General features: G+C 36.9%; 1 protein-coding gene across 2 annotated transcripts in view; it reads right to left on the bottom strand.

Moving 5' to 3' along the window:
• LOC117302224 (endothelin-converting enzyme 2-like) overlaps positions 1-22,979 on the bottom strand; it is a 47,278-nt gene extending 24,299 nt beyond the window's left edge. The window contains exons 1-3 of one of the 2 annotated variants that reach the window (XM_033786055.1): positions 22,744-22,979; positions 18,241-18,523; positions 3,281-3,340 (exon numbers count right to left, since the gene is read on the bottom strand). In XM_033786055.1, coding sequence (XP_033641946.1) covers positions 3,281-3,325 — 45 coding nt within the window. In that variant the 5' untranslated portion in view covers positions 3,326-3,340; positions 18,241-18,523; positions 22,744-22,979. The remainder of the gene's footprint in view (positions 1-3,280; positions 3,341-18,240; positions 18,524-22,743) is intronic. The other variant, XM_033786056.1, reaches the window with a different exon arrangement.
• Positions 22,980-25,830: the final 2,851 nt, after the last annotated feature.

Genomic DNA, 25,830 nt, shown 5'->3' with positions numbered 1-25,830 from the left:
ACACAATTTAACAACTTTTTTTTTCTTTCTTTTTCTTTCACCATTTTCTTTCAACTTCGATGACCAATTGAGCCCAAATTTCATACAGCTGTTTAGTAAGCAGAGGGTTTCCCTGTTTCGTCTCTAAGTCCCCTTCTTCACACCCGAAAAATCCACCTCTCCCTTCTCCCTTCAGCTTCCTCAGTACCTTCCCCTCACTATCACCTCCAATGTTTCCTCAAATCACTCTATTTCTTAAGCAAACACAACCCTGGATGACGACATAACACTTAAAGGGACACGCTACCTTGGAACCGGCGAGTTGGTCTATTCTAAGCGTTTTTATAAAACGTTTGCTTTGAAGAGCATATGGTTAGAAAGATGTTTTAAAAGCAGAATATACATAATGATCCACACAAAATATGCCTCAAAGTTGCATGGTTTTCCTAGGTATGTAAATTGGCACTGGCACAGCATGCCGACTTGTTGAGTCAAATTTTTGAGTCCACAAAAATTGGCGACCATGTTAGTTCATGACCATGTTCATGAAGTTAAAGGGAAACAATGCAATTTTGAGCCACATATGTGGGGATGCTTAAAGGCCTATTCCTACTTTAAAAAATCTTTCTAACCATCAGCTCGCTATATTTAATACAACGTGTCCCTTTAACATCCAACATCAATATTCATTCAAAGTAAAAAAAAAAAAAAAAAATTATAACCCTCGCCCGAGGCCATCCGACAATGAAATTAAGATTTTGGATGAGGGCATCTCTCCCTCCCCGTCAGACAGTCTTAGATTCAGGTCTCCGACCGATACTTGCAAGGAGCTGGAATGACTTCAGTGGCGTCAAGTCAATGGTAATAGTGTTTGGGGTGCGACAGTTTAATAAAATTCACAATTCATTCTCCAGGTCTCTCTGGGTACTCATTGTTTTTTCTCTGTCTGTTTAAATGCTCAAATTGTGGTACCCTGGGCACAATGATTATAGTAGAATAGAATACATTCATTATGAGAATGTTAAGGAGGGCGGGGTGGAAGGGACCTTATCAGCTAAAATGCTTTAAAAGCAGGTCATAGATTATAGTAAATACTCAAACAAGTGAGGACCACAAATTTGGTGAGAAGCACTGCAGTTGATATTATGAACTCAATTTAGAAAAGATTTTGAAGTAATATGGTTTGGATAATTTCTCTTTTCTCAGATTAAGGAAGGGGTGATATTCCTTCACAAAATGATGTGGCCAGAAATGCAGTTGCAGTTCAATACTAACCCAAATTACAAGTAGCTTTGTATAAAATAAATGTATGAATCTTTTATCAGTGTAATAAATCAGTCTCGATACTCCTGAATTATTCACAAGGTTAGGCTAATTATCAACACACTTTTTATGCAAGCCTGTGACTATAACACCAAGGTCCCATGGGCCTTAACCAACTGACCAGCCAAAATGTATAACATGTTTGAAATTAGACAAGCTTGTCCCACAACATGTGAAAATGATGTCAAAAGTGTCGGACTACTGACTATGATTTTTGTGCACCATTTCTACCATAAGGCCTATGTAATCACTGAATATGATTTTTGTGCACCATTTCTACCATAAGGCCTATGTAATCACTGACTATGATTTTTGTGCACCATTTCTACCATAAGGCCTATGTAATCACTGACTATCACAATTCTTTTTGCATGGTACATTTTGTATCTTGTAATAGTAAATCTGGATGTAACACAATCCTTCAATCCATCAGCATGAATTTTACTATAATTGTGCCTGCAAACATATGCAGTTTTAACATGAGGTACAATGTAAGATGAGCACTCTGGCACCCTGCCCCATCATCATGATCACGACGAATATGTATGAAACAGGAGCACCAGACTAATGATGCAGTTTGCCTAGACCTTGGTCCTATGATGATGCATGAAAACCAGCAACCGATTTCATTAAATGCTACGCAAAACCTGCATTAAGTCCACTTGCACAAGAATCCTTGTGTTCATAGTGTACAACTTCAGCAATAAGTTCCACAGGTGAATTTATGCAATTGCGTGAAGTTTCGTAAATTCGGCGGCCGGGAGGCTGTGGCATGACACAGGGTGATTAACATAATGTACATAACTTTGATGAAAGAACACTTTTCACAAATCAATCAAGCAACAACTACAGCCCAATCCATTCAGCCATGATGATTATGAAACCAAATGTATGATTATATGCCCAAGGAGGAACAAAAATCGAGCCCATACCTGCTGTTTCTGTGCCACATTTTGATGAGTCCAACCACTAGTGGGCATCAGAGGGCAGCGAAGGCACAAAATGTTGAACTACAGCTCTATGGGCGCCATTTCAGCAAGCAATGTTTTGTAACCTCATTGATAGCAATGCTCTTTTTTGTTGCACCATAAGATTTGCTTCATGAAATGGCAATCGTTTCAGGCCGAGTTCTCAATCGTGCCTTTGGTAGTGTGTAATATTTTGTCAGCAGCTCATACAGAGCCTTGGGCCTACATGATGCTTGCCATACTTCAGCAAAATATACTGCTTTTAATACAACAATTAGAAGAATACTAGTGGCAGATGGTACTCATGTCATGGCATTTAGGCTGATAACGTCATTCTGATTTAAGCATAAAAAATATGCTGTGCTTAAGCATATTAAGCACGCTGTAGATATTGGGCATTGAAAGAAGCCAGGCACAAAACAATCTTGATTAGAATAAGTTTACCATGTTTAACAGCTTAAATACCATGTGACTTGCACCATCGAGTGTGATGGTATCCTGCTTATTTTTTTTACTGGAGTGGCACTCAGCTTTAGAAAGCACTGAGCTCTACAAAAGTGTGCCTTGCAGGCGAAAGCTTATTGTTGCTAATGCTAGGCAGTTACCAAGCAGGCTTAATAGATTGGTCTGCTTTTAATGGCTACAGGTACAGCAATGTGGTTACTGGAAACAAGCATGTGTAGATGACAAACAACTCAACGGCTAAGGAGTGCATGGGAAGCTAATGTTTATGTAAAACATATATGCAAATGAGCTACTTATGCAAATCAGCTGCTATTATTTCAACCATCGCAAGAAGAAACAAAGCTCGAGCAGAAAAACTCTACATGATCATGGGTTGAGCAGGAAAATGTTTTATTATCGGATGAGCTGAGGTGCACAGAAAGCAACAAAAACCTTTGATTTGTTTAGGCACACTTGGGGTTGTTGTTAACCAACCCCTTAAGATGGGCAGAGCTTCAGCAGCAGTATGCAAATGATTTTGAATAATTATGCCAAATTATGCTAACCTTGTAGCGTTTGAAATGTCCAAGAATTGAAACAGCCATCCCCATTGACGGTGGGCTTTGCTGTTATGAGATAAGGGATTAGATTAGAAGGGATCAGTACTGGGAAAACATGGGATTAAGGAGTTATTAATCGGAAAAGAAGGTTAAATGCATTGCAAACAATATTAAGGGAAAAGGATGGTTAGTAATGGGATTAAAGGATGGGATTAGAAGATGAAAACAATTGTATTGTTAGTAATGATAATTATATTCGGTAATTTGGCAAATTATCAAATTTTCTTTTTAAAATACATTGCCATGTTAAAACAACAGACAAACAAACTCTTATTAAGCGCAATTCACAATAACCGTCTCAATGCGTTTAATACATTAGTGCCCTAGGGTGGATTCCACAAAGAGTTAAGACAAGACTTATCTCGAGTTAGGACGAGTCGTCCTAACTTAGGACTAGCCATACATTTTTATTATCTCCTAGGACTAGTCCTAATTCTTTGTGAAATCGACCCCTGGTCATTGGGCCAAAAACAAACCTTTGTTTCCATACAGTATCACATGATTATTTATTACTGGTATAGATGTGACTGGTATACAAACATGTGCAGATGTAATAGAATGACCATACTCTATGGTGAAACCTATGGATTACACGTACACTCGTTTTTTACATCAACATAGGACTCATTGATCTTTTGGGATATTTTCTGAAGATCATGGGTCACCCAAACATGCATGTTGAATTAGATGTATTTTTCCCCACTTTTATATAATTGCTGTTAACATTCAGATATCGGCTTATCGACATGTAGTCTTACCATCACCTGTTCGCCTTTTGATAAACATAAAACGCCACCTGCAAATTTTTTGTTGGCCTTTTTAAAGTTTTGTCTTCAGTCCTCGTGAACTAAACTTTTCCTGTCCAGACCACACAGTTTGTTTACTTCACGGGAAACAGCTAGTACACATTGGGATTGGATCAAATTTGAGTTGTAGTTGTTGAACTAAATCTTCCGATGGTTTAAAAGATTTATAGATTTGCCGACCTTGGAAACTGAGAAATCAAAGATGTTATTAGGATGTTTTTTTTTTTTTGGGGGGGGGAGGGGGGGGGGGGTATCCAATGAAATAGTGTTATTGGATATTTTGTGGATTTGTTTTGATGGTAATCCCACAGAAAAACAACACAAGTATGTACATACATGTACATGTATGTTCCGGGCCCCCAGGGAAAACGGATCTTTGACAACTGACATGACTGATGATCTAGTCTTTACAACAGCTCTATATAACAGCTTTTTACGTAAGCACACCCACTTCAAACACCACACGTTCACAAATTGCATACATGTACATTATGTATGTACGTGTACAAAAGTCTATCGTTCAAAATTAGGGAGACTTTTCATTTTGGAAAAGAACTGACTCTTTTTAACTACTACATATACCTGTGCGGAAGTTAAAACATCTAATAGAACAACTACTTTAGCCTTTAGTGGATCGTTATTAACATCACTACCGCTGAGTAAGTTCTTAATTGGTGTCAACGTTTCAACTAGCTTGCTCTACTTTAATCATCGTCAGTAGTCTGTGTTTGATGTCGGACAAAAAGGACCCAAACTCTTTAAGCGTCTTCGTGCAGATCTATTCCAAAGATGAGTGCGCTAAGTGTCCCACCTGCCGTACAATGCATTTGAGTGAATGACAATTGGCTCCACTGAATAAACAGAGACAGGAAGAATAAATCCCCAACATCCAGTGCTACCATAGAGCGGTGCTACTTTTAAGGCCATTCCCCACAATTTAGCAAGGATCCCTTGCTAAAATGTAGCATGGCTGTACAATTTTACAGAATGTGCCTCGTTTAAAACATTGCTACATTTTACAGCCATGCTAAAATTAAGCAAGCGACCCCAGTTAAATTGCTGTCGTGTGGTTTACCCAACCCTGTTCATAACACACATTAAAAAATCTTTCTCCCCCCCCCCCATCTGAATCCCTTGCGCTCCAGAGGGACTCAAACACATAAATAATATTCTTCCTCTCTAGTACACTGTTGTACTCCTGGGCGAGGAGAAGCAATTATGTGTAAAATTATGGTCCAGTACAAACTTCTGGTCCAGTAAATACTTTGAGCTACAAGACCTGCAGTCTTGTGAGTTTTGCTCCCAAAACTTCAAGCCTGATATGCTTTAGTTGTACCCTACCTTTGCATTTCCTCTCACAGATTCATCTACTTCCTTCTTTCCCAGAAACATTTCGATGACAAATGAAGATTAAATCCAGCATGAAAATCAGCAGACCTCTACATCTGATTTACAGAGCAAGGACAAGCAACAACCACCCAACACTAGAGAAATCAACTATGTAGACTTATGTTGATCAATTCACACCACGCACTGAACCAAAAGTTGACAATCTACCGGAAATCGGAAAACCTACCTCAACTGCACTTACACTCTGGACAGAAAACCTAACCTTATCGACCCTTTTAAGTCTACCAAAAACATACAGGTTGGTTGTCCATCTGGGGTTAAGCTTGATCAAGATGTTGAAAATCTCTTGACAAGTAAACAGGAGGTGGAGGGACCACCTCTAACACCTTGAATGCAATTGTTTTAGTTTCAGCATGAAGGTAGAAATAGCCTACCTCCATGGTTTCAGAGACCAAGAATTTTTACAAATATTTTGAAGAAAATGAGCGGAGGGTGAAATGTCAAATTTCTTCACAGGGGAACAAGTTTTTGGGGGGCTTTTGAAGAGGGATAGTATTGCTGTAACAGGGCCGTTTGTTTTCCATGAAATTGCAGTTTTTAGAAGGTTTTCGGATGGTGTAGGCTTTGAAGTAGTGTGTAAATGATACAAATATTTCTTTAAAGGAAAATTGTTTTGATCACCGATCATCGAACCACAAAAAAATGTTTTTTTTTTCGCGAAAAGCCCCAAACTTTAACCAGTCACTTTCTGCCCAAACTCAAAACTGTGTATATTGTATACCCTGAAGGTAATTACCAGGCTGTTACTGTGTCACATGTTGTTAACCAACTCCTAAAAGCATTGCACTTAACACATAATTAATTGATGTTTTCTTACTCATCAAAGTGGTGAAAAACAGACTAAATTAGTCACACGTGTGATACCGTACAAGTATGGTTAATGAAAAGTGATGAAACTTTTATCCTAATGTCTCAAGGAATGTGCATGTACATGTAGTCCAACATCTTAACAAACCCCAAATGACTAACTATGAATGATTTATCCCATGCATGCTTCTCCTGTCCATCAACTGGTTCCAATTTCACACCAAGATGCACCCCAACACCTCTACTTGTCATCAGACAAACAACCGGTACCCTGGGGAAACGGGTGCTCTGGAAAACGGGTGCTCTGGTTCGGCCAACACAAGTTCAATGGCGACCTGACTTTAAAATAATAGTACAGTGCACATACATATTATCTAGCTACATATAATATGTACCTAAATGTAGATCATTCATTTGTTCATTAATTTTTGTTTAAAAAAACAACGGCAGCACAAAGCTTAATAATGTGACATTGCAAGGTTGAAAGATGAGTTAAAAATTGTACAGATAAATTATTTAAAATAGCAACACCGAAATACGGGGGATACATTACGTTTGGGGTGCCAGTCAGAAGCCATGCAACAATTAACTGCCATGTAGCCAGAGATCACACCCAAGTTACGATACAACCTAGGAAGCGGCAGCCAGGGGATCACCAAATTCGACTTATTCTTTCAGATACCAAATAGTAAACCACTGGGTAAATTTTAAATGATTTGGAGTTTTAACATTAGGTTAAGAAGAAACTTGTACTTTGTTCCCAGACTTTCATGAGTGCATCACAAAACTGAATTTGACGTTGAAGCCCTCTTTAAAGTTCCTACTTTAGTAAATTTCCCACTTGTCAATACTGACTGGTGACAACAAAATAAGTTAACTATTGAGTCTACAGTATTCTCTCGATCGAACTCATGTACAAGTGCCTCAGTACAAATTCTAAATCAAACTCACTCACAAGTACCATGACAAATTCAAAATCGAAGTCTCCCACTATAACAGATTCAAAACCTTGATTCTATTTACAACATCCTTGACAGCTACCTCCTCAGGGCCCCCTTGGATTCTAGTATCATTCATTGAAATTTAATAATTTCACCACCATTTTTTTTCTTCTTTAAAGGCGATGGACATTATATGCTTGGTAACTGTCAACGATCAGTATTCTCATTTGGTGTATCCCGACAGAGTCCTTACAAATAAAATATGTGAAAATTTGTGCTAAGTTGGTCGTCAAATTTTCAAGAGTATTAATGAAAGATAAAACATCCTTGTTGCATTGCTTTGTGTGCTTTTAGATGCATAATAAAAGGTTTCAGTCTTTTATTATTTGAGTAGGAAATATCCTGTTTCTGAAAAACTATGTTACTTCAGAGGGAGCCGTTTCTCACAATGTTTGATACTATCAACAGCTCCCCATTACTCGTTAGGGTTTGAATTTAGCGTTCAGCTATTGCTGAAAGACAAGGGGTCTCCTAATATGTAGGCTTTCCTGTACTGTCTGCTTCAATATGTTAATTTTTGTTTCTGACGCCTTTGCTGTGATTCTTTAATCTTTGATTATTAATCATAATTATTGTCTGTATTTTAAAAAGTACTTCCATCTTCCAAATCACTACTGATTTGTGTGCCTAATGTGCCAATTTCAGCCAATGCTTTTTTTATTTTTTTTATATGATTTTTTGTATGAACCTTCATAAAAAAACATCAAGATAAAACAACATATAAAATAACGCATTCTCATTGCACTGGGGCTTCAAAAACCAAGATAAACACCAAGTATAAACATTGAGAAGACCTCGTTTCATTAGTGGTCTTTGGCCAAACTTACACAAATTTTACCAAGTTCCTCTAAGTTTTTAAAAACCCTGGGAGAAACACGAGTAGTACAGTAAGTAAAAGCCTGTCTATAGAAGATTTATGATGTTTCTCACAATAAGGCAAGTCCCAAGAGATAGACACAAGATCTGGGTCTTGATGCCTCAACTTGTCATGCAGTTGTGAAACAGGTTAGCTGTCCCCCCCCCCCCCCCCTCCCTGGTGGCCTGTTTGTGTATTACCAGTGACCCCACTCTGTCATCACTTAATCAGTCCCATTGGTCGCCAGCTAAGAAAGTATACTTCACTCATGGGCACCACTTAAAAAGACCCACCACATTGAGGACCCAGGGGTCCGTCCAGTGAACAAGTAAGTACTTTGCACTTCAAGCAACTACATAGTAGGTTTGCAAAAACATACTGTGCAATGATTTCCACTGGGACATCTTACTTATCTGGGGTAATATGGCAAATGTTGTTATATGAGTAAGATATATTGAATGTTGGATGCTCTATCTTTTCAGAATTGCATGATATCAATGTTTAAAGGGAATATCTACCTCTGTTTTCTGTTTAACTGTTTGATTGTTTCAATCCAGTTGAAGATAACCAATGAAACTAACCTGAACTTTTTGGGGATACAACATTACTTAGAATTGAATCTCAAAATATTCTTTTAAAGACACTGGACACTATTGGTAATTGTCAGTCTTCTCACTAGGTGTATCTCAACATATGCATAAAATAATAAACCTGTGAAAATTTGAGCTCGATTGGTCGTCGGAGTTGCGAGATAACTGTAAAAGAAAAAAACACCCTTGTCACACGAAGTTGTGTGCTTTCAGATGCTTGATTTCGAGACCTCAAATTATAAACTTGAAGTCTTGAAATCAAATTCGTCAAAAATTACTTCTTTCTCGTAAACTACGCTACTTCAGAGGGAGCTGTTTCTCACAATGTTTTATACTATCAACCTCTCCCCATTACTCAAAGTTAGATTTTATGCTAATAACTATTTTGAGTAATTACCAAGTGTCCACTGCCTTTAACAGTAAAAAGTCAAATGAAATTCATTTAACTTTTTTGTCGCGATGTGCTTAAAATGATGTTTTCATTGTGATGCAGGGGTCGGTTTCACCAAGAGTTTTCAAGACTAGTCTTATCTCGAGTTATAATGAGTTACTCGTCTCAAGTTTTGATTATCTCCTAGCACTAGTCCCTGTGAAATCAATCCCTGGTCTTGTAAAAACAGTTGAGCTACAATAAAAGCCCTGTCATGTGGATTCCCCCCCCCCAAACAAAAAATAAATAAATAAAAATAAATAAATAAATAAATAAATAAATAAATAAATAAATAAATAACTAAATAAATAAATAAATAAATAAATAAATAAATAAATAAATAAATAAATAAATAAATAAATAAATAAATAAATAAATAAATAAATAAATAAATAAATAAGTAAATAAATAAATACATTTAGTTGATTCCACATTATTTGTTACTAACTTTTCATATGTTTAAAAAGCACCATCCCCCTCCCCCAGGTCCTACAGGAAAACAATCTATTGGTTTTTAGATTGTATTTAAGACCACCGAGCATGTCCAATAGTAGCTCTACATTATGTGGAGCATGTCCAATAGTAGCTCTACATTATGCGGGAGGCCAGTACACAGAGACCGACAAGCCATTTCTTGAATGCATTTAAGTCAACAAAGAGGGCAGCAGCTTCACAAAACAATCAGCCAAACATCTCTGCAGATAGAGGGCGCTATATAACTTTTTTGACTTAGAGGGTCTGTACATGATTTCCCAAGGGAAGGAAACTGGGATTTCAGCTGGAACTTCATGGCTCAAATGGAATCTGTAAAAGACATACTGTTATAGGTTATTAGTGCAGTATTCTGAGGTTAACAGAGACAGAAAGTTATGCCCTACTCTTTTATAAAAGCAGTGAGTGTAAGAAATGGCATGGGGCACCAAAATGCAGTGAATGGGGAACATTTTAATTTCTTATGGGGTATTTTAAATCTCTAAAGTTACAAAAGTATGAAAGGCTGCATGAATGTTTCTCAAGTTGCTTACATGGTGCCAGTTACTTAATCCTGATTGACAAGATGAAACTATGGTGTAAAACACCCACACTATTGACATTTTATTCTTGGATGTCTACTGAGATGTTGGTAATCCATTCCTCATGTCAGACATTTTAGCCATCGGGCTGTATGCATGACTGCACTGAAATTAATACCTGAGCAGGGTTTTCTATACAACAACGTACTGGGCTGAGCCACACAAATTTTGGCTGATGCCTACATGTACAGTACATTGTGAGCAAATTTCAGCAGAAACACAAATCAAGATAAAACTGGTACTAATGCCCCAGAATGCACATTAGGGCATATTTTAAAACCAAGACAAACGACACCAAGTAGAAAACATTCTGAAGACATCATTTCAATTCAACATCCTTTGGCCAAACTTCTTAAATTTGGGTCTCAGGCCTGTATGCTTTGTTTCTGAAAGGGCAAGGGGCACCAAGGCATTTACTTTTTGGTAAAGGGCCCCCATGAGGAAATTGTAAACCAAGAAAAACACCACCAAGTAGAAAACATTCTGAAGACGTCATTTCAATTCAACATCATTTTGCCAAACGTCTTAAATTTGCCCAGAACAATTTCTAAAAATCCTGGGGAGAACCCTTATACTTTTACAAAAATTTGAAATTGAGAACCTCCCAAACAGGAAGAAAGATTCCTGTGTTACGACCGCAGATCTCGGTGACGACCGCTTAATGATGATAAGTTTAGAGAGGGTGACATTATCCAGTGGCGTGATACACAGGTCACAATCTCAGGCCTGTATGCTTTGTTTTTGAAAGGGCAAGGGACACCAAGGCAATTTACTATTTGGTCAAGGACACCCTATGAGGAAATTGTAAATTTCTACTGGGGCATTTCAAGGGCACCAAGGCAATGACTAGAGGGCATAGAGGCAATCGCCTTTGTCATTTGTTGAAGTATTTGTTTTTGAAAGGGGAAGGGCACCAAGGCATTTTCTCCTTAGGGCACTCTGAGGAAATTGTAAATTTCTACTGAAGCATTTCAAGGGCACCAAGACAAAGACTAAAGAGCATTGAGGTAACCACCTCCGTTGCCTCTGTGAAGTATCAGGCCTGTAACCTCAACCATAACATATGAACAAAACAAAACCCAATAGCAGCGTAGTGACTCATTTCATTTAATTTCGTTTCATTTATTCTGGCTGTGAAACCCGGGGGATTCTAAGAAAGCAAACTCAATCACTGAACTAGCCAAGAACCCAATGGAGAAGACAAGGAAAGATGTTTTCAGTCTTTTTATTATTCTCTTGCATCTTTGATTTTTTTGAAATTTGAAATTTTCACAGGTTTTTGAAAACTGTATGCATCATTGAGATTACTGGTGCATATGCTGGTAAACCCTTTTTTTCTGAGTTAATTTGTTTTTTTCATTTTCAGATAAAGAACAACAAATTTTCGAAATGTGATATATTTTAGAATGAGTGCATTTTTATTTGACATATAAACTTATTGTGAGCGCTACATGTATCTTTTCAAATACAGAGAAAGATACAATTTGGAAAAATACCTGTTTGAATTAAATGTAATTTTTTATGGTAATTTCAGTTGCATTTTCTATTTTCTGTAATGATCATTTTTAACTGAAAATTATCTCTGGACACTTTCGGTATACAGTAATGTCCAAGGCCCACACTTTGTGTATCACAACTTATATTATAAAATAACAAACCTGTGAAAATTTAGGCTCAATCGGTCATCGGAGTCGCGAGAAAATAACGGGAAAACCCACCCTTGTTTCCGCACGTTTCGCCGTGTCATGACATGTGTTTAAAATAAATCTGTAATTCTCGATATCGAGAATTGATAATGTTTTAATGTTTTCTCAAAAAGTAAAGCATTTCATGGAATAATATTTCAAGAGAAGTCTTTCACCATTCTGTAAACCCTGTAAGTTATTTGTTCTGTTCCGAAAGTGTCCAATGGCTTTAAACTATTATTTGTTGCATTGAAGCATGCTAAACACTAACCAGCTAAAGGACAAAATACATATATGAAATATTTTATTATAAATCACAATGCAACACAAACAAAATGTATTTTTGAAAAATCAATCCAAATATTTGATGTACCCTTGTAACCAACAAGTCCATGTACACGCATAACAATTACCCCTTCAGGGTTTACGATTCACCACGGTTTGGCTATCAAACACACACGCCACTGTTGATTTTGATTGGCCGCGAAACCCTCGTCCAAGCCCTGCAGCCGTGTTTGTTCATCCTCAATCTACCCACTGGAGGATAGAAGAAACCGCCTCCTTCACTTCAACCATCAACACGGCGAATAACATCAGTGACATTACTGTTATTTTACAGCTCAATAGCTGCATATTTGACTAGCCCGTAGAATATAAATTTGCCCATATTGTGTAGTACATCTCTGCATGTATTGTTTACATGGTTTAAGTGCACACACAAAATATGCACACAGAGTTATGGGGACCTGGGCCATGGCCAAATTTCAGAGCTGCACAAAAAGATGCTAAGCAAAACAAAATTATGCTTACTAAAATAAGATTACCAGCCAATAACTACTACAATTGCACAAGTACATATGTACCATTTGTGATTGATATCCTGCTCATTTCTGCTTGGCAGGGAGTGTGAAGCAATATTTTCTGCTTTACGCAGCTCTATAAAATTGGGCCAAGCTATTGTTCTATCATTCCCTTTCTGAAGAATTACATCAAGAGACACTGTTACTTACAGCTGGATTGCTTCATATTTTACTAATATAGTGAAACTAGTCAAAACGTAAACAAAATTACGTGAGTATTTGGCTGAGTTTCTCAGAAAATTCATTTAATAAGTTGATATTTTACCAGCCTGATGAACTTCTTTCATGAAATTTACTAATATAATATGAATTTACCAATACATAATACATGTACCATTTAACATCACATTTTTTTTCTCTCTCACGATTTTACCCAAATCGAGTAAAGTGGACGTAATCAGGTTAGCAGGCCTTACTCCAGGCTCCATTTGATATCCGTGTCCCTACATATACAAGTACCTGTGATCCCGTCTTGTAACAGGTCAATTTCTAACCATCTCAGCGAACACATTGATGCCTTTGCCATACCGTCCCAAATCAAATTAAAACGAACGCAGCAAGTGCACACATGTACATCCATATCCCAATGGGTCCATGGTACACTTAAGGGATTTGATAGGTCTACCTTTTGCAGATCAAGTTTTTGGCCATGACATGAATCCCTACTCACTCTGAATGATGATGTAAGCCTACATAGAATTTACCAAGAAGTTTCAGCTTCATTAGTCGTCAAGTTTTTGTGGGGGGATTTTTTTTTAAATCATAGTGCAATGTTTTCAGGAGAGTCCATTGTTTCATTGTACTCTCTGAAATTAAATTATTCTTCTGAGACAAAAACTATTCTAGTGACATTGTTTCAATTCTTAAAAAAAAAAACTAACAGCACCTCAGCAATTAGTTTTTTAAGGGAAGCTTTCAACCACCATCAATGTATCTAGTGGACATTACAAGTGTTTTGTGTACATACAAACAGTACCCAAACCCTTTTAACCTGTTAAACGCATCTGTGTGCGATTACATTAAACACGTTCATAATATAACAAGGGCAGGCAGTGAAGTCCAAGTGTTGATTGAATATCTGTGGCAGGGGCCGACTCAACATGAGAGCATAGTGACACAAAGACAATCTATTACTGTTAAATAATTCATCGCAATCATATTTGATTCATGGTTTTCGCGGCAGCATCTGTACAAATGTACTATGTACTTGTATTATATTTATAACCAGGTTCAATTGATAACATTGATCTGTGGCCACAGAGCAACATACACACATGTACACTGTTCTAAGCCTTAGGCAACTCCCTTTATGGTCATTGCCTTGGTGCCCTTTCAATGTTTAGTAGAAATCACTCAAAAAGAAATTGAAAATGCCTTGGTACATCATTTGAATACACCGATGGGACTAAAAATGCACACATGATATATGCACACGTATTAAATTATTACGTGTACACTGTACGTACATTGTATCACATACCCATCTATCCAACATAACACCATAGACCTTACAGGTTTTCCTACTGAGCCATTGGATTATTACACAATCCCAAGTCGCCTCTGAGCAAACAGCCAGATGGTTTTGAGTTGCCATGGTTACGTCTTCATCTTTCATTAATTCATAGAATGCAGAGTTAGTCTGTATGCCTGCAAGCATGTCAAGCACCAAGGTCTGAGTCATGTGCAGGACGATTACGTTGAATTGAAGTAGGATTTTCTAAAAACCTGAAAAACAATGTGACAATCACGTCTAAAGGTCAACACCCAATGCGGCAATTAGGTCCTCTGCTTCGGGAAAAAGAACATTTAATTCATATGGTAACCAGACCTTTTCGCAAATACTGGGGCGCGCGCGTAGGTAAAGCTTGTAATTAGGTGCATTGTGGTCTAGCTGGTGATCAAATTTGATCCATATCTATCCCACAATGCACCTCATTTAACAGTCTGCCCTTCCGCAATGGTATTTGCAAAAAGGTCTGGTCAGTGATGGGATTTGAAAAATGTGGAAAGTCTGAGTGAATGGCTAGAAGGCCTTGGTCTGAATTCATTGAGTTGCTTGACATTCAAGTATCTCTATGTAGAAAAGTGAGGAAAAAATACAACATCTTCCTCCGTACACTTTTTAGGGGGAGGGAGGGATCGTATTGAAAAAGTACATGGTTACATGTAGATGGGGATAATGTAAAGCGCATCACACATCACACCATTGCAATACAAAACTAGTTTCTCATATTAAAAGAGACTTGGAGAAAATCCTGAATCCAGAAAAAACAACACTAAATGCCTGAATAAGCACAACACATTATGCATATAGGCACCATTCATCAAATTTGTTTTGGTCGAACCAAGGTTTCGAAGGAAATGAATTTTCCTACTAAATTATGCATGCACGGAGCACGGCGGCTCGTGGCAAAAAGGCTGAACGACATCAAACAAAAAGGAGCGTTAACTAAGCCAGGTATCTGATTAGTCAATACTTGTATGTAGAGACTTCATTGTCTTTTACAAAATATCCCTGGCATTAATTAAAGTGTTCCATGCTAAACCAGGGGATAAGTTTTGGGAATTTTGTAACCAGCCTTCTCATAAACTGTACTACAGGTTTTCTTTTTCTCTTTCGAGAAAATGTGGAATGTGTTTACCATTGAACACTGAAGCTACAAATATGTATAAACCATGTGCGTACAACTAACTTCCATACATGACCTTGTAAACAAAATAATGAGCTTTGAGGTGCCCTCGAATGTGATAAGTGCTAATAAGAAATGAGTGTTATTAAATATTGTTATTATTATTATTATTATTACCAATCAGTTACCAATCAGTCATGGACAAAATTTGAATAGAGGCAAGAGCCCCTGGGCCCAATTACACTTAGATGCTAAGCAGACAATATTGCTTGACACATTTCTGCTAAGCACAAATGAGCAGGATGCCATTAGCAAATATTTGGTTGTAGTTTGGCTGGGGGTTACCTTTTTCTAGTGGGCATCATTTTGTTGTGCTTTTTGGTTAATTGGGGCTAAAGCAGCTCTTTGAAATAAGGCCATCTTTTTTTGGTCATGCCTCTAGAAATTGTCTCGTACAAATTTAACATCGAGGTGTTTTTTCTAACAAAAGGTAGTACTGTGATGTCTTTAATGATGGAACACAGTATCATGCCAGAATCATAATAAATGAAATAATCAGCAAAGCATCAATGCCTTGCATGTAAGAGACTGTATGCATTCTATTGGGTTGCTTCTCAATTAATACGCCCACGCACAATATAATCAACAAAGCCAGGTCACATGAGAGCTATCCAGGAATCTACAATTTGAGGCATTGTGCACATGTGGGCTGATGGTGTTTTGCACTATGGAATAATAAATCATAAGTTCGTACATGGCAATCATCACAGACAAATTGAGACATAATATATAAATAATTTTCTTCAGATTGGCTCAATTTCGTGGAGTCGGTCGGGCATGCAATGTTGCTTCCAAAATTTGTGTTAAACATTTATAACACTGGTCATACCATGGCGATTTATTCAGCATTGTCAAAGTAATTTTTTTTTAGAGTTTGTTTTTTTATCTTTACAAGCACTCAGTATAAAGTACTTTTTTAAAAGCTAGAAGTAGTTACATTAGTTCTATTTTAGCAAAAAAACAGCCTCTGTCAATGCATTCAGCCAAATTGACGTCAGAATATTCTCATAATGGTGAAATGGACCCCATTACCACAGCCTCGATCAGTCATCTCATCTCAAAACTCAATTAAAATTGTCTACAACCCCCATCCCCTTAAAAAACACAAAACAAGTAAACACTCCCAAACAACCAGCAAACAAACAAACATCACCACAACAACAACATGTATGACAAACAGCCTCAAAAGGTTTGCTTTTGTACTATTATCCAATTAAATTGATCAAGAAAAATGTACCCATTACAAACAACTTCAATGCCAAGTACAATTACTCAGTGTCTATTTAGCTGTGATAAAAATGATAATTAACCGCTTGATTAAAGAATCAAACTGATGAATTGAGTTTTAAAAATGAACGTTCAGTTTGTTTGCGGCGGGATGAAGTCTGATATTCCAGCGATTTGACACAAAGCAATTAAAATGTGGGTGGGATTTCAATTGAGGATATAAATTGGCTTGTTCCAAGCATTTGTGTAATTAAAGGGGAACTGTCCGCATGGCCATTAATATTGCCATTATTGCCATTAATATTAAGAGTGATTACAAAACATCCCTTTCATAATAATATAAATAACATTTTTTATAGCGCCTTTTCAAAAAAAGATCAAAGCTCCTTAACAGAATAAGAATTTAAAAAGGGGGGTTAAGAGAATAAAAAATGTTTTTAAGACGTTTCCTGAAAGTAGCAATAGTGGGACCATTTCTGATGTTTCCCTTTAACATGGTTGGGACGAAAAACGCGTGTGATTTAAATGGTTGAAACAGATGGCTAGACAAAACATTTTGCAGTCAACGTTTTTAATGGAATCATGACCGGTGGACAAAGACTTAATTAAATCAGGACTGCAGATGAGACTATTGCCTTGAAGGATTTTAATGCATATAAAAAACAAAAATAGAACAAGAGACATGCACTGCTTGTACATTGATGGGGAGTTCTCCCCCTTCTGTGCAAGATATAATAATCGAGCCGACATGCGTATGTATTGAGCCAACATGTAAAAATTGCAATCCGATATTAACGCAACGTGTGGCCGATACACAAAACAGCACAATTTTATTTTTTACTTTTACTAAATCAAATTCTGGGGCATTCTTGACTCAAATTATGACATTAGTGGATGTTTGGTCGAAGCACACTGAATTGAACAAGGTCTTTGGAATGATTTTTACTTGTTGTTTATCTGGGTTTTTAAAAACACCTTTGTGCAATCAGAAACATTCTATCTTCCTCTAAATAATGTTAGTACATGTACAATGTAGTATCTGCATTCAAACTACACCAGGGGCCCGATACGCTAGCTAAGCTTGTGTATGGGGAAAACCCGGAGATAATACTATTCAGAATAAACTGAAGATAAACACCAACTGAAAAATAGTTGTTTTCAATTCATTATACAATTTATGATTTATTTCCATTCAGCTTGCTTCAAAGGCCAAATGTTGGTAATGCCCCTCAGACATCGAGTTTAAACAAATCTTGGGGAGAAAAACCTTGATGTGAAGTGATGACAACTGCTAATAAGCTGTCAACATTTTTTATAACTCATGTTACAAATATAAAAACTTATCTCTGATCCAAGTCTGTTTTTGAATTCATCCTAGATTCAACAGCACAGTATTCAATGCAGGAAGCCAACGGTAACAGCTGTCTAGTCAATTAGCATTTTACTGACTACTACATGGTGTAAACCTCACCTTATAATTCCCAGCCAGCTTTCAAGATGGCCGCCCCAGCAGCCGGTGGTTTGCCCTGTGGAAGAAGTTGATTCTCAGCCTCCTTTAAGGCTCCTCACCGTGGCTCAGACGAAGATGTTGATCACACAAACTGCCCCTATTCTTAAGATCCCTCTCTGTCTGCCGTTAATCAATGACGCGGCTCAGAGATCGGACATGGAATAGGAGGAGGAAGCTACGACACAATCTTCCCATCTGCTTCGACTGACCGGCCGTCTGACTGAGGGACGCTGAGCTCTGCTCCCTACGGATCGGAGAAATCAAGATGACGACTGTGAGAGGAAAGAGCTTGTCACTTTAAAGAAGCATTGAGAAGAATTCCAATTTTCTTAATTACTTCATCTCTGCATTATGCTGTACTTTCAACTTACTGTTTTCTGCGTGTGTTATTTTTCGCAGACAAGATACAATATCCCCTACTACTACTACATGTACATGTATAGGCCTACTTCCTAGTCACAGCTACATTATGCAGTAAATGGAGCATGAATGATGAACATAGTATACATGTACAAAGAGAGTGACAATTTTCATTTCCAACACAGATTCCTGTCTCTTGCATGTGAGATCAGATAAAATTTTCTTATCTTAACGTTGAAAATGTCTTGGGGAGGTGAGATTGCTATAATTGGGAAGAGGAGTCAGTGGGATGAATTCCTTTCAAGACTTAAATATGTACAATCTCTGAGTCCACACCATGAAAACAAGATAATAATAATAATAATCAAAACAGGAACGCCTTAAAAAGCAGACAAGCATTCAAAATACATTTTTACAATAAAATATTTTAATAAGAACTAATAAAATCACACGAGGGGAGAATTTACCAGCACTAGGCATTGCAAACTCCTACACTGGGGAAACAACAGCCAATCTCTCTCATACAAACATTGATTATGAATTGCACAAATCAAGAAATTGTGACTCAGTAACTAGTATATTGGATTCTAGCCATTGTGAAATCAGCGGTAGGATTCGAACCCACAACCTTGTGATTGCAAGTCATTACCCTGAGCCAAGATGTTCAGCATTGATCATGCAGATATGCTGGCATCTGCGTTTATTTACCTATTACGTTCATTGAAATGGTTTTTAAAATGGAACTTGATTTTGGGGGTATACTGTCCGCTTAGTTTATTCGATATAAAAAAACATTTTCTTTAAATTAAAAGATCTGGCAGAATGAGTAAACAAAGACCTCAGATTACAAAACCTGTATTTTATTTCACTCCTTGAATTTCTCCCTGTATGCTCCACTACAGACATGACAGATCTGATATGCTCACATAATGAACAAAACAGCACACATAGTATGCACACATAATTAGATGTAGTAAGTAATACCTAGGCCTCATGTACATTGTCAGGTAGCTTGCAGTGCAAAATGTATTTTTTTAAAGACAAATTCATAATTGTTTTTCAGGAGTCTACATTCACCAGAGGAATTTTTTGAGCAAGTCAAAAAGTTAAAATTCAAAGAGGTTGTGATTCAATATCATTCAACATTATTTTGGTAATCACACAGGAACATTATCCTTAAAAGAACGTTACAGAATTGGTAAGAAACCAAAATCGTGAAGATCACAGATTTACATAAAACTTACATAGTCTAATGATGATGATAGCAAACAAATATCCCTTGAAATATTTTTGTCTGTAATTTCATATTTGATGAGAAACAAATAATCTAATTTCGCGTTTTGGAGTTTATCGCTCAGTGAGCATTTTATTAATTTTTGTTTTGGCATCAATGCATGCAAAATTTGTTATCTATTTTTAACTATTCTTGAGTGACCCAGATGGCCGATCGATCTCAAACTTCTACAGGTGTGTCAGTTTCTGTAATTTGGTCGATTACATAAAGTGCTTACACTGCCATCAAATTCTTTGCTAGCAAAACCAATTTTTATAGGGCCTAGTTACGTTCCTTTTATTGGATTGACATGATACACAATCTAAACCCAAATTCCCTTCAAGTTTCTCAACATGCTATTCATTATTAATTAACAGCAGCTGTAGTGCTTCCGTGTAAGTTCTTACATTGTACAGGTAGGGCCTATGTGTCTTGAGATAGATGGCCATTTATTTTTAGAGTAATGACCAGATAATAATAGTTTTATAATAATGATTTAACACATGGGTGTAGCAGTGCCCAAATGTTCAAGCCGCAATCTTTGGAGATTCATTTCCACCAACATTTCATTGATTTCTAATGAAATAAAGTGTTGTATAGGTCCTAATGGAAAGGTTTGCGGAAACACCATGTAATGACTATCTATAAATGAGTTGGGGTGGTTCATCAGACAAGAACCCTTGGTTTCAACTCAACGTTTCGATCATAAAGTTTTTTGTTTTTGTTTTCTGATAGAATGACCTCCCAAAAAAAGTCAAGTGGGAAAGTAAGAAATGTACATGTACAAACAAAAATTGTTGTCTGCAGCGAAGCATCAGGCCTGGACTGCCGAACATAAGAATCTGAAAAGCTGCTCAGCAATCAAACTGTGTGCACTCAAGATATGATATTTTTTTAAAGAAATTTGAACTAGGTCTGCCTTCATATTCAGAAAGAATTTCTGCACCTGCACTGTAGTATAGATTGCAGCCGTTTCAAGTAAGTACATGTTCTACGTATGCAAGATACATATTGATTCAACTTGCTCTTACAACACAGACTTGATCAGTTACAAGTGTCAATGCAAAACCAACCACTGAATTATTGCACTCGCAGTGTGATCCTGACCCCACAAATTAATCAAATGGCGTCAAAATATCGAGCAGGTTGGGGACCTAAGTAAACATTATTGCTACAGGTATTGGTAGGCATCTAATCTCAAGGGAAATGTTTGCTTGCTGAAATGACGCCTTCAACTGTAAGAGAGTATATTTCGATCCCTCTTTGCCGCTCGCTCGATACCATCTTCAGGAATACATCTCATAGAACTTGTTTATTATTACAATTTGGAGATTCATATCAAACCCTGACTCAGAACACAACTCAGACTCGAGTAAAAATGATCAATGAATTTTTTACAAGCGTCATGCACGACAGACCTGAGTGCTCTATGTTGAGAAGCCACTGTTGTTATTGTTATGTAATTTAAACATAGCCTTGTTCCTTAAGTACTTTTAAATCTCAGCTTGAAACTCTTGTGTCTCAGGCCTTTTCTCACTCAATGTAATAATTATGATCATTGTTTTCCATGTACCTATAAATTTGTAAGTATGTAAGGCACCTTGGTTGGTCACTCTATCGGTGGATGTGTGCGTTAAACTTGTAAAAGTTATTGCTATTTCTTAACAGTACGAAGACTCGGAACCTGAATCAAATTACATTTTTAAGACTCAGACTTTGACTTGCATACTATTACTGTTACACTTACAGTGCTACTGCTAGTGTCCCAAAATTAAAATTACATTTGTTGTATTTCTGTATCGTGTAGATGTATCCTAAAAATAAGTCATTTTAAATGTTAAAAAGTGTGACATATGACTGATGGGACAAGACAAGATCATTCATAGCATGGAGGAAGAAAATTAGATCATTCATAGATGCGTTGATTACCACACAAATGCACAAACAATAAATGAAATGCAATATTTAAGCATACATTACAAAAATTAAATATTCATAAATGATAAATAATTAACTAGGCCCTAATTTTAAAATATTTGTTTTTGTAATTTATATAATAATTAATAATTATAATGAATAGGGTAGATGGCCTTAGCTTTCGATCCAATCCGGACCTTCTTCAGAGGCATAAGACAAGTACAAACAAATACATATCCATTTATAGAAAAAGGGAGGGGGAAAGGGATTAAGGAAAGGATACAGAAAGAAGCGGGAAAATAACAGCCAATCAAAGTTCCTATTTCAGAAACAATATTGGGGGCTATGAACCAATAGGAGTGAAGTGGCGAGGACAAAGGATGTTTAGAATGAAAGGAAGGGTTACTGGACCATAAAAGTGGTAAATGTATTGTTCGACAACAATGGAGGGAGACATGAAAGGGTAGGATTGGAGAGCAAGTTGCATCATGATGCAACTAACAATGGTCAATTAATAAGAATAGCAAGATCAAAGGTATGATGATTTTAAAAATAGGTATGAGGGACCTGTGGAAAAAAAGGGGGGGGGTTACTTACATCAGATAGTTACAGTGATGAATTTATAAAAACAACTTTAAACTAGGTTAATTTATACTTTATGTACAGAATATATACAACATGAGTTCTTAGGCAGAAGTGAAGTGGAGGGTAATGAGAAGTTATTTAACACCAGTGTTTATGTTAAGTCCAAAGGGTTTTACTGTCTTGAGTTGGTGAATCCAGTGTGATTCTCTAAATAATTATGATATGGAGGCGCCGCCTACGTTCCGTTGTTTCTACCATACTTTATTTAACTTGTTCCATTACATTATTCATTAATGATTAATTAATTACGATTAATCAAAAACACCAACCTTTAATTAATTTGCCGATATCCAAATTCAATGCCAGTCCGCAAAATGTATGCAGTTGAAAACCGTCCTTTGAATTGTTAGGCTACTCCTGCCTATCACCACCTACAAAGTAAACGCAATGGCGGATGTTTACATAACCCTTTAGTTAGGCTTTAGCAGATGATGTTCAGTGATGCGTTCTTGCAGCATCCTTTTTCTTGGCTCTAGATCCCAGGGATGTCACACGTGTTTTACCGTCTTCATTGGCACTGATATCTAATAGCCCACATAAAATTACATACATAATGAGCCGGATACCAGCGCTGACCCCGTAACATAAACAAAGTTGGTCAGGATTGGACGCATGATGGCGCGCTGTCCTCCTGGTGTTATTGTTTTGTATGTGTTATTGTCCCGATCCTACTCCTATTATAAGGTAGCGAAGTCTGAAGTCACGACCCAAAAAAAAAAAATCACTTGGGATCGTCAATTTTTCTGAGTTTGCAAACAATTGTTGTTCGATTGATCTTTTAAGATAGGCCTATCCTTCAAAATGTATAATAAAATTTATAATTATTATTTAGTGATTGGCAAGTTTTAATAGTGTACAAACTACAACACTATTGTTTTGACCAAAATCATTTCTAAAATCCTTTAGGCCTAATAATAAAAATAATAATAATATTTTTCAAACGGCCCCATTTCCCCACACATTTATTTTCCGGTTTTAAATCACCTATAATTATGGTCATGATCAATTTATAATTATTGTTATTTCCTTTTCAAAATGAATCATTCTTGAAAAGAAAAGAGAAAATAAAAATCAAACCGTCTCAATTATTATGCCTATGCTTTCCACTATAAACTAAGCCTGTAACTGTGATATAAAAATACCCTAGGCCTACTGGGAATAATTATTTAGAAAATCCAAAGGCTAAAGTTAGGCCTATAAGATAACTGAAACATTCGTTAAATTAATTACCTTGAATTCGATAAAGTACACTGTTCCTTGACCAATGATGCTGTTGTTTTCCCAAGCTGGTATTTCCGGTATAGAGTAGGCCTACTGTACGCTGTGCGAATAGCTGGCCACATTCTCCAGATGTTAGATTATTTTGTTTGTGCAATTTTATTTTATTTATTTTATTTTTTCAATTTATTTTATTTTATTTTATTTATTTTACCGCAATTTTCAGAGACGCCGCTTCGTCCTCCCTCATATATACTGTAATGAACGACAACTATTTTCCTTTCCTAGTTAAAATACAAATCACTTTTTTATTACTTTCACCCTTTTCACAATACATTATCCTTGCATTGCTTAATGTTATAACTTTCCAATTAGTTAGCATTTCTCACATTATGTGTTAACAAACCTCGACCACACACATTTCGATATTCCATACAGTAAGGTCCTTCATAGTCCAATCACTTATCCACATTCATCCAAAGGACAGTATCGTGAACTTCCATAGCGGGTGATGGTTATTCATGAGTTGACGCTGAATCCCCTCAGTCGCGATCCTGATTGGTGCATCCATTGAGGCACACGCGATGAGGTAATGTTTTTAATTCCAGTTTCAAGAGCGGGTGATGGGTATTCATTAGTTGATTCGGAATCCTCTTAGTCGCAATCCTGATTGGTCCATTGAGACTCATGCGCAGTGCTCATGTGATGACGTAATGTTTTTGATTCCCGTTCGCAATGCGCAAACTCTAAGTGATGTCACGTGTTAGCGCAAGGACGTTGTTGTCTGTTTGACTGAATGAGTTATGTTTGATGTTTGTAAAGGTATAATAGTGTAAATTTGATTAGTTACCTATCCCCCCCCCCCCCCGTCCCAATGAGTTCGTTGACTATTTCGATCACACTCCCACCTTCAACCAATCATAATTCATTCAGCTGATTCAGCCATTTCATCTGAATCACTCACTCGTTTCGTATCAAGTTCTCACTCCAAGATTTGTTAGGTTTAAACTAGACCTAAATTATAGTTAATATAGTACATTAAACCAAGAGGAAGTACAAGCCCCAAAATTCCAGGTGACTCTGTGCCACAAGATGACGTTTTCCTTTTGCAAATTGGTTACTTTTTGTTTCGGAGGCATGTATTGTCAGCCTTGTTTACATTGATTTTCCAAGCTTGACAATAATGCAATGGGATGAGTTTCCCTGTGGTATGCGAGTGAAAGTTGTATCCCACATTAGTCAAGCTCGCATCCCTGTTCATCTTGAAGATGTCCTCTCCCTTTGACAAGACGAAAGACACTTGTACACTTGTTCTCAAAGGAAGAAGAAAGTATAAGAAAAGAGTTTAAGAACTGTGACATAGAAAGAAAAAGTTGTGAAGAAGTAGTCAGACTATCCATTCTTCAGGATGAGGAATACAATCCTTGTCAAGAGGAGACGAGGTGATTTACAACTTGACTACAAAGACAGACATCCTTCCTTGAGCGAGTCCGACCAATAACAACCTCAACCTACTCTGACCGAATTCTTAAGTTTACATTACTTATTATTTTACCCAAGTTTATTTATTTATTGTCTTGTTACACACTAGCACACGAAACCCATCTCTTTCCACTCATCTGATGTCTCGCAAACTTTTTGTTGTTTAAACTTCTGTTAAATTTATCAACGACAACAATTTTTATATGTTGTTTATGTTTTTCTTAGCGTTTTCATGACTGTTTCAAATTTAAAGGTGTTGAATGTTCATACGTTTTTTGTTATGCGCTTGATCGTCTAGCTTGTTCGGGGTGCGGAATACACTTTGGAAATTGTCCTTGCCACTGTCCTTATCGACTGGCATTTCTGTTACTTTCTATAAAGTCAAAGTTCATTAAAAGAAACCACTCTTGCAATAGTGTCCTCGTGTGTTGTCAATTCCAGGTTCTCGTTTGAAGATTTGTTTGCCGTTTTGACTTCATTGTTGAAGGCTGAGGAACTGCTCACATCCAAATGTCCCGATTAGTTGTTCACCTGTTTGTGGTTGCCATGGAAATAACTGTTCACTACGTAATTAAATTAAACTATAAAAACTATAACATACCATAATTATTTTGTTTGATACACCGTTATACTGTACAATAATTTTGTTCGTGTTG

The sequence above is a fragment of the Asterias rubens genome, chromosome 18 (genome assembly GCF_902459465.1).
Source record: "Asterias rubens chromosome 18, eAstRub1.3, whole genome shotgun sequence".
Taxonomy (NCBI): Eukaryota; Metazoa; Echinodermata; class Asteroidea; order Forcipulatida; family Asteriidae; genus Asterias; species Asterias rubens.
This window is presented reverse-complemented; position numbering and strand designations above follow the sequence as displayed.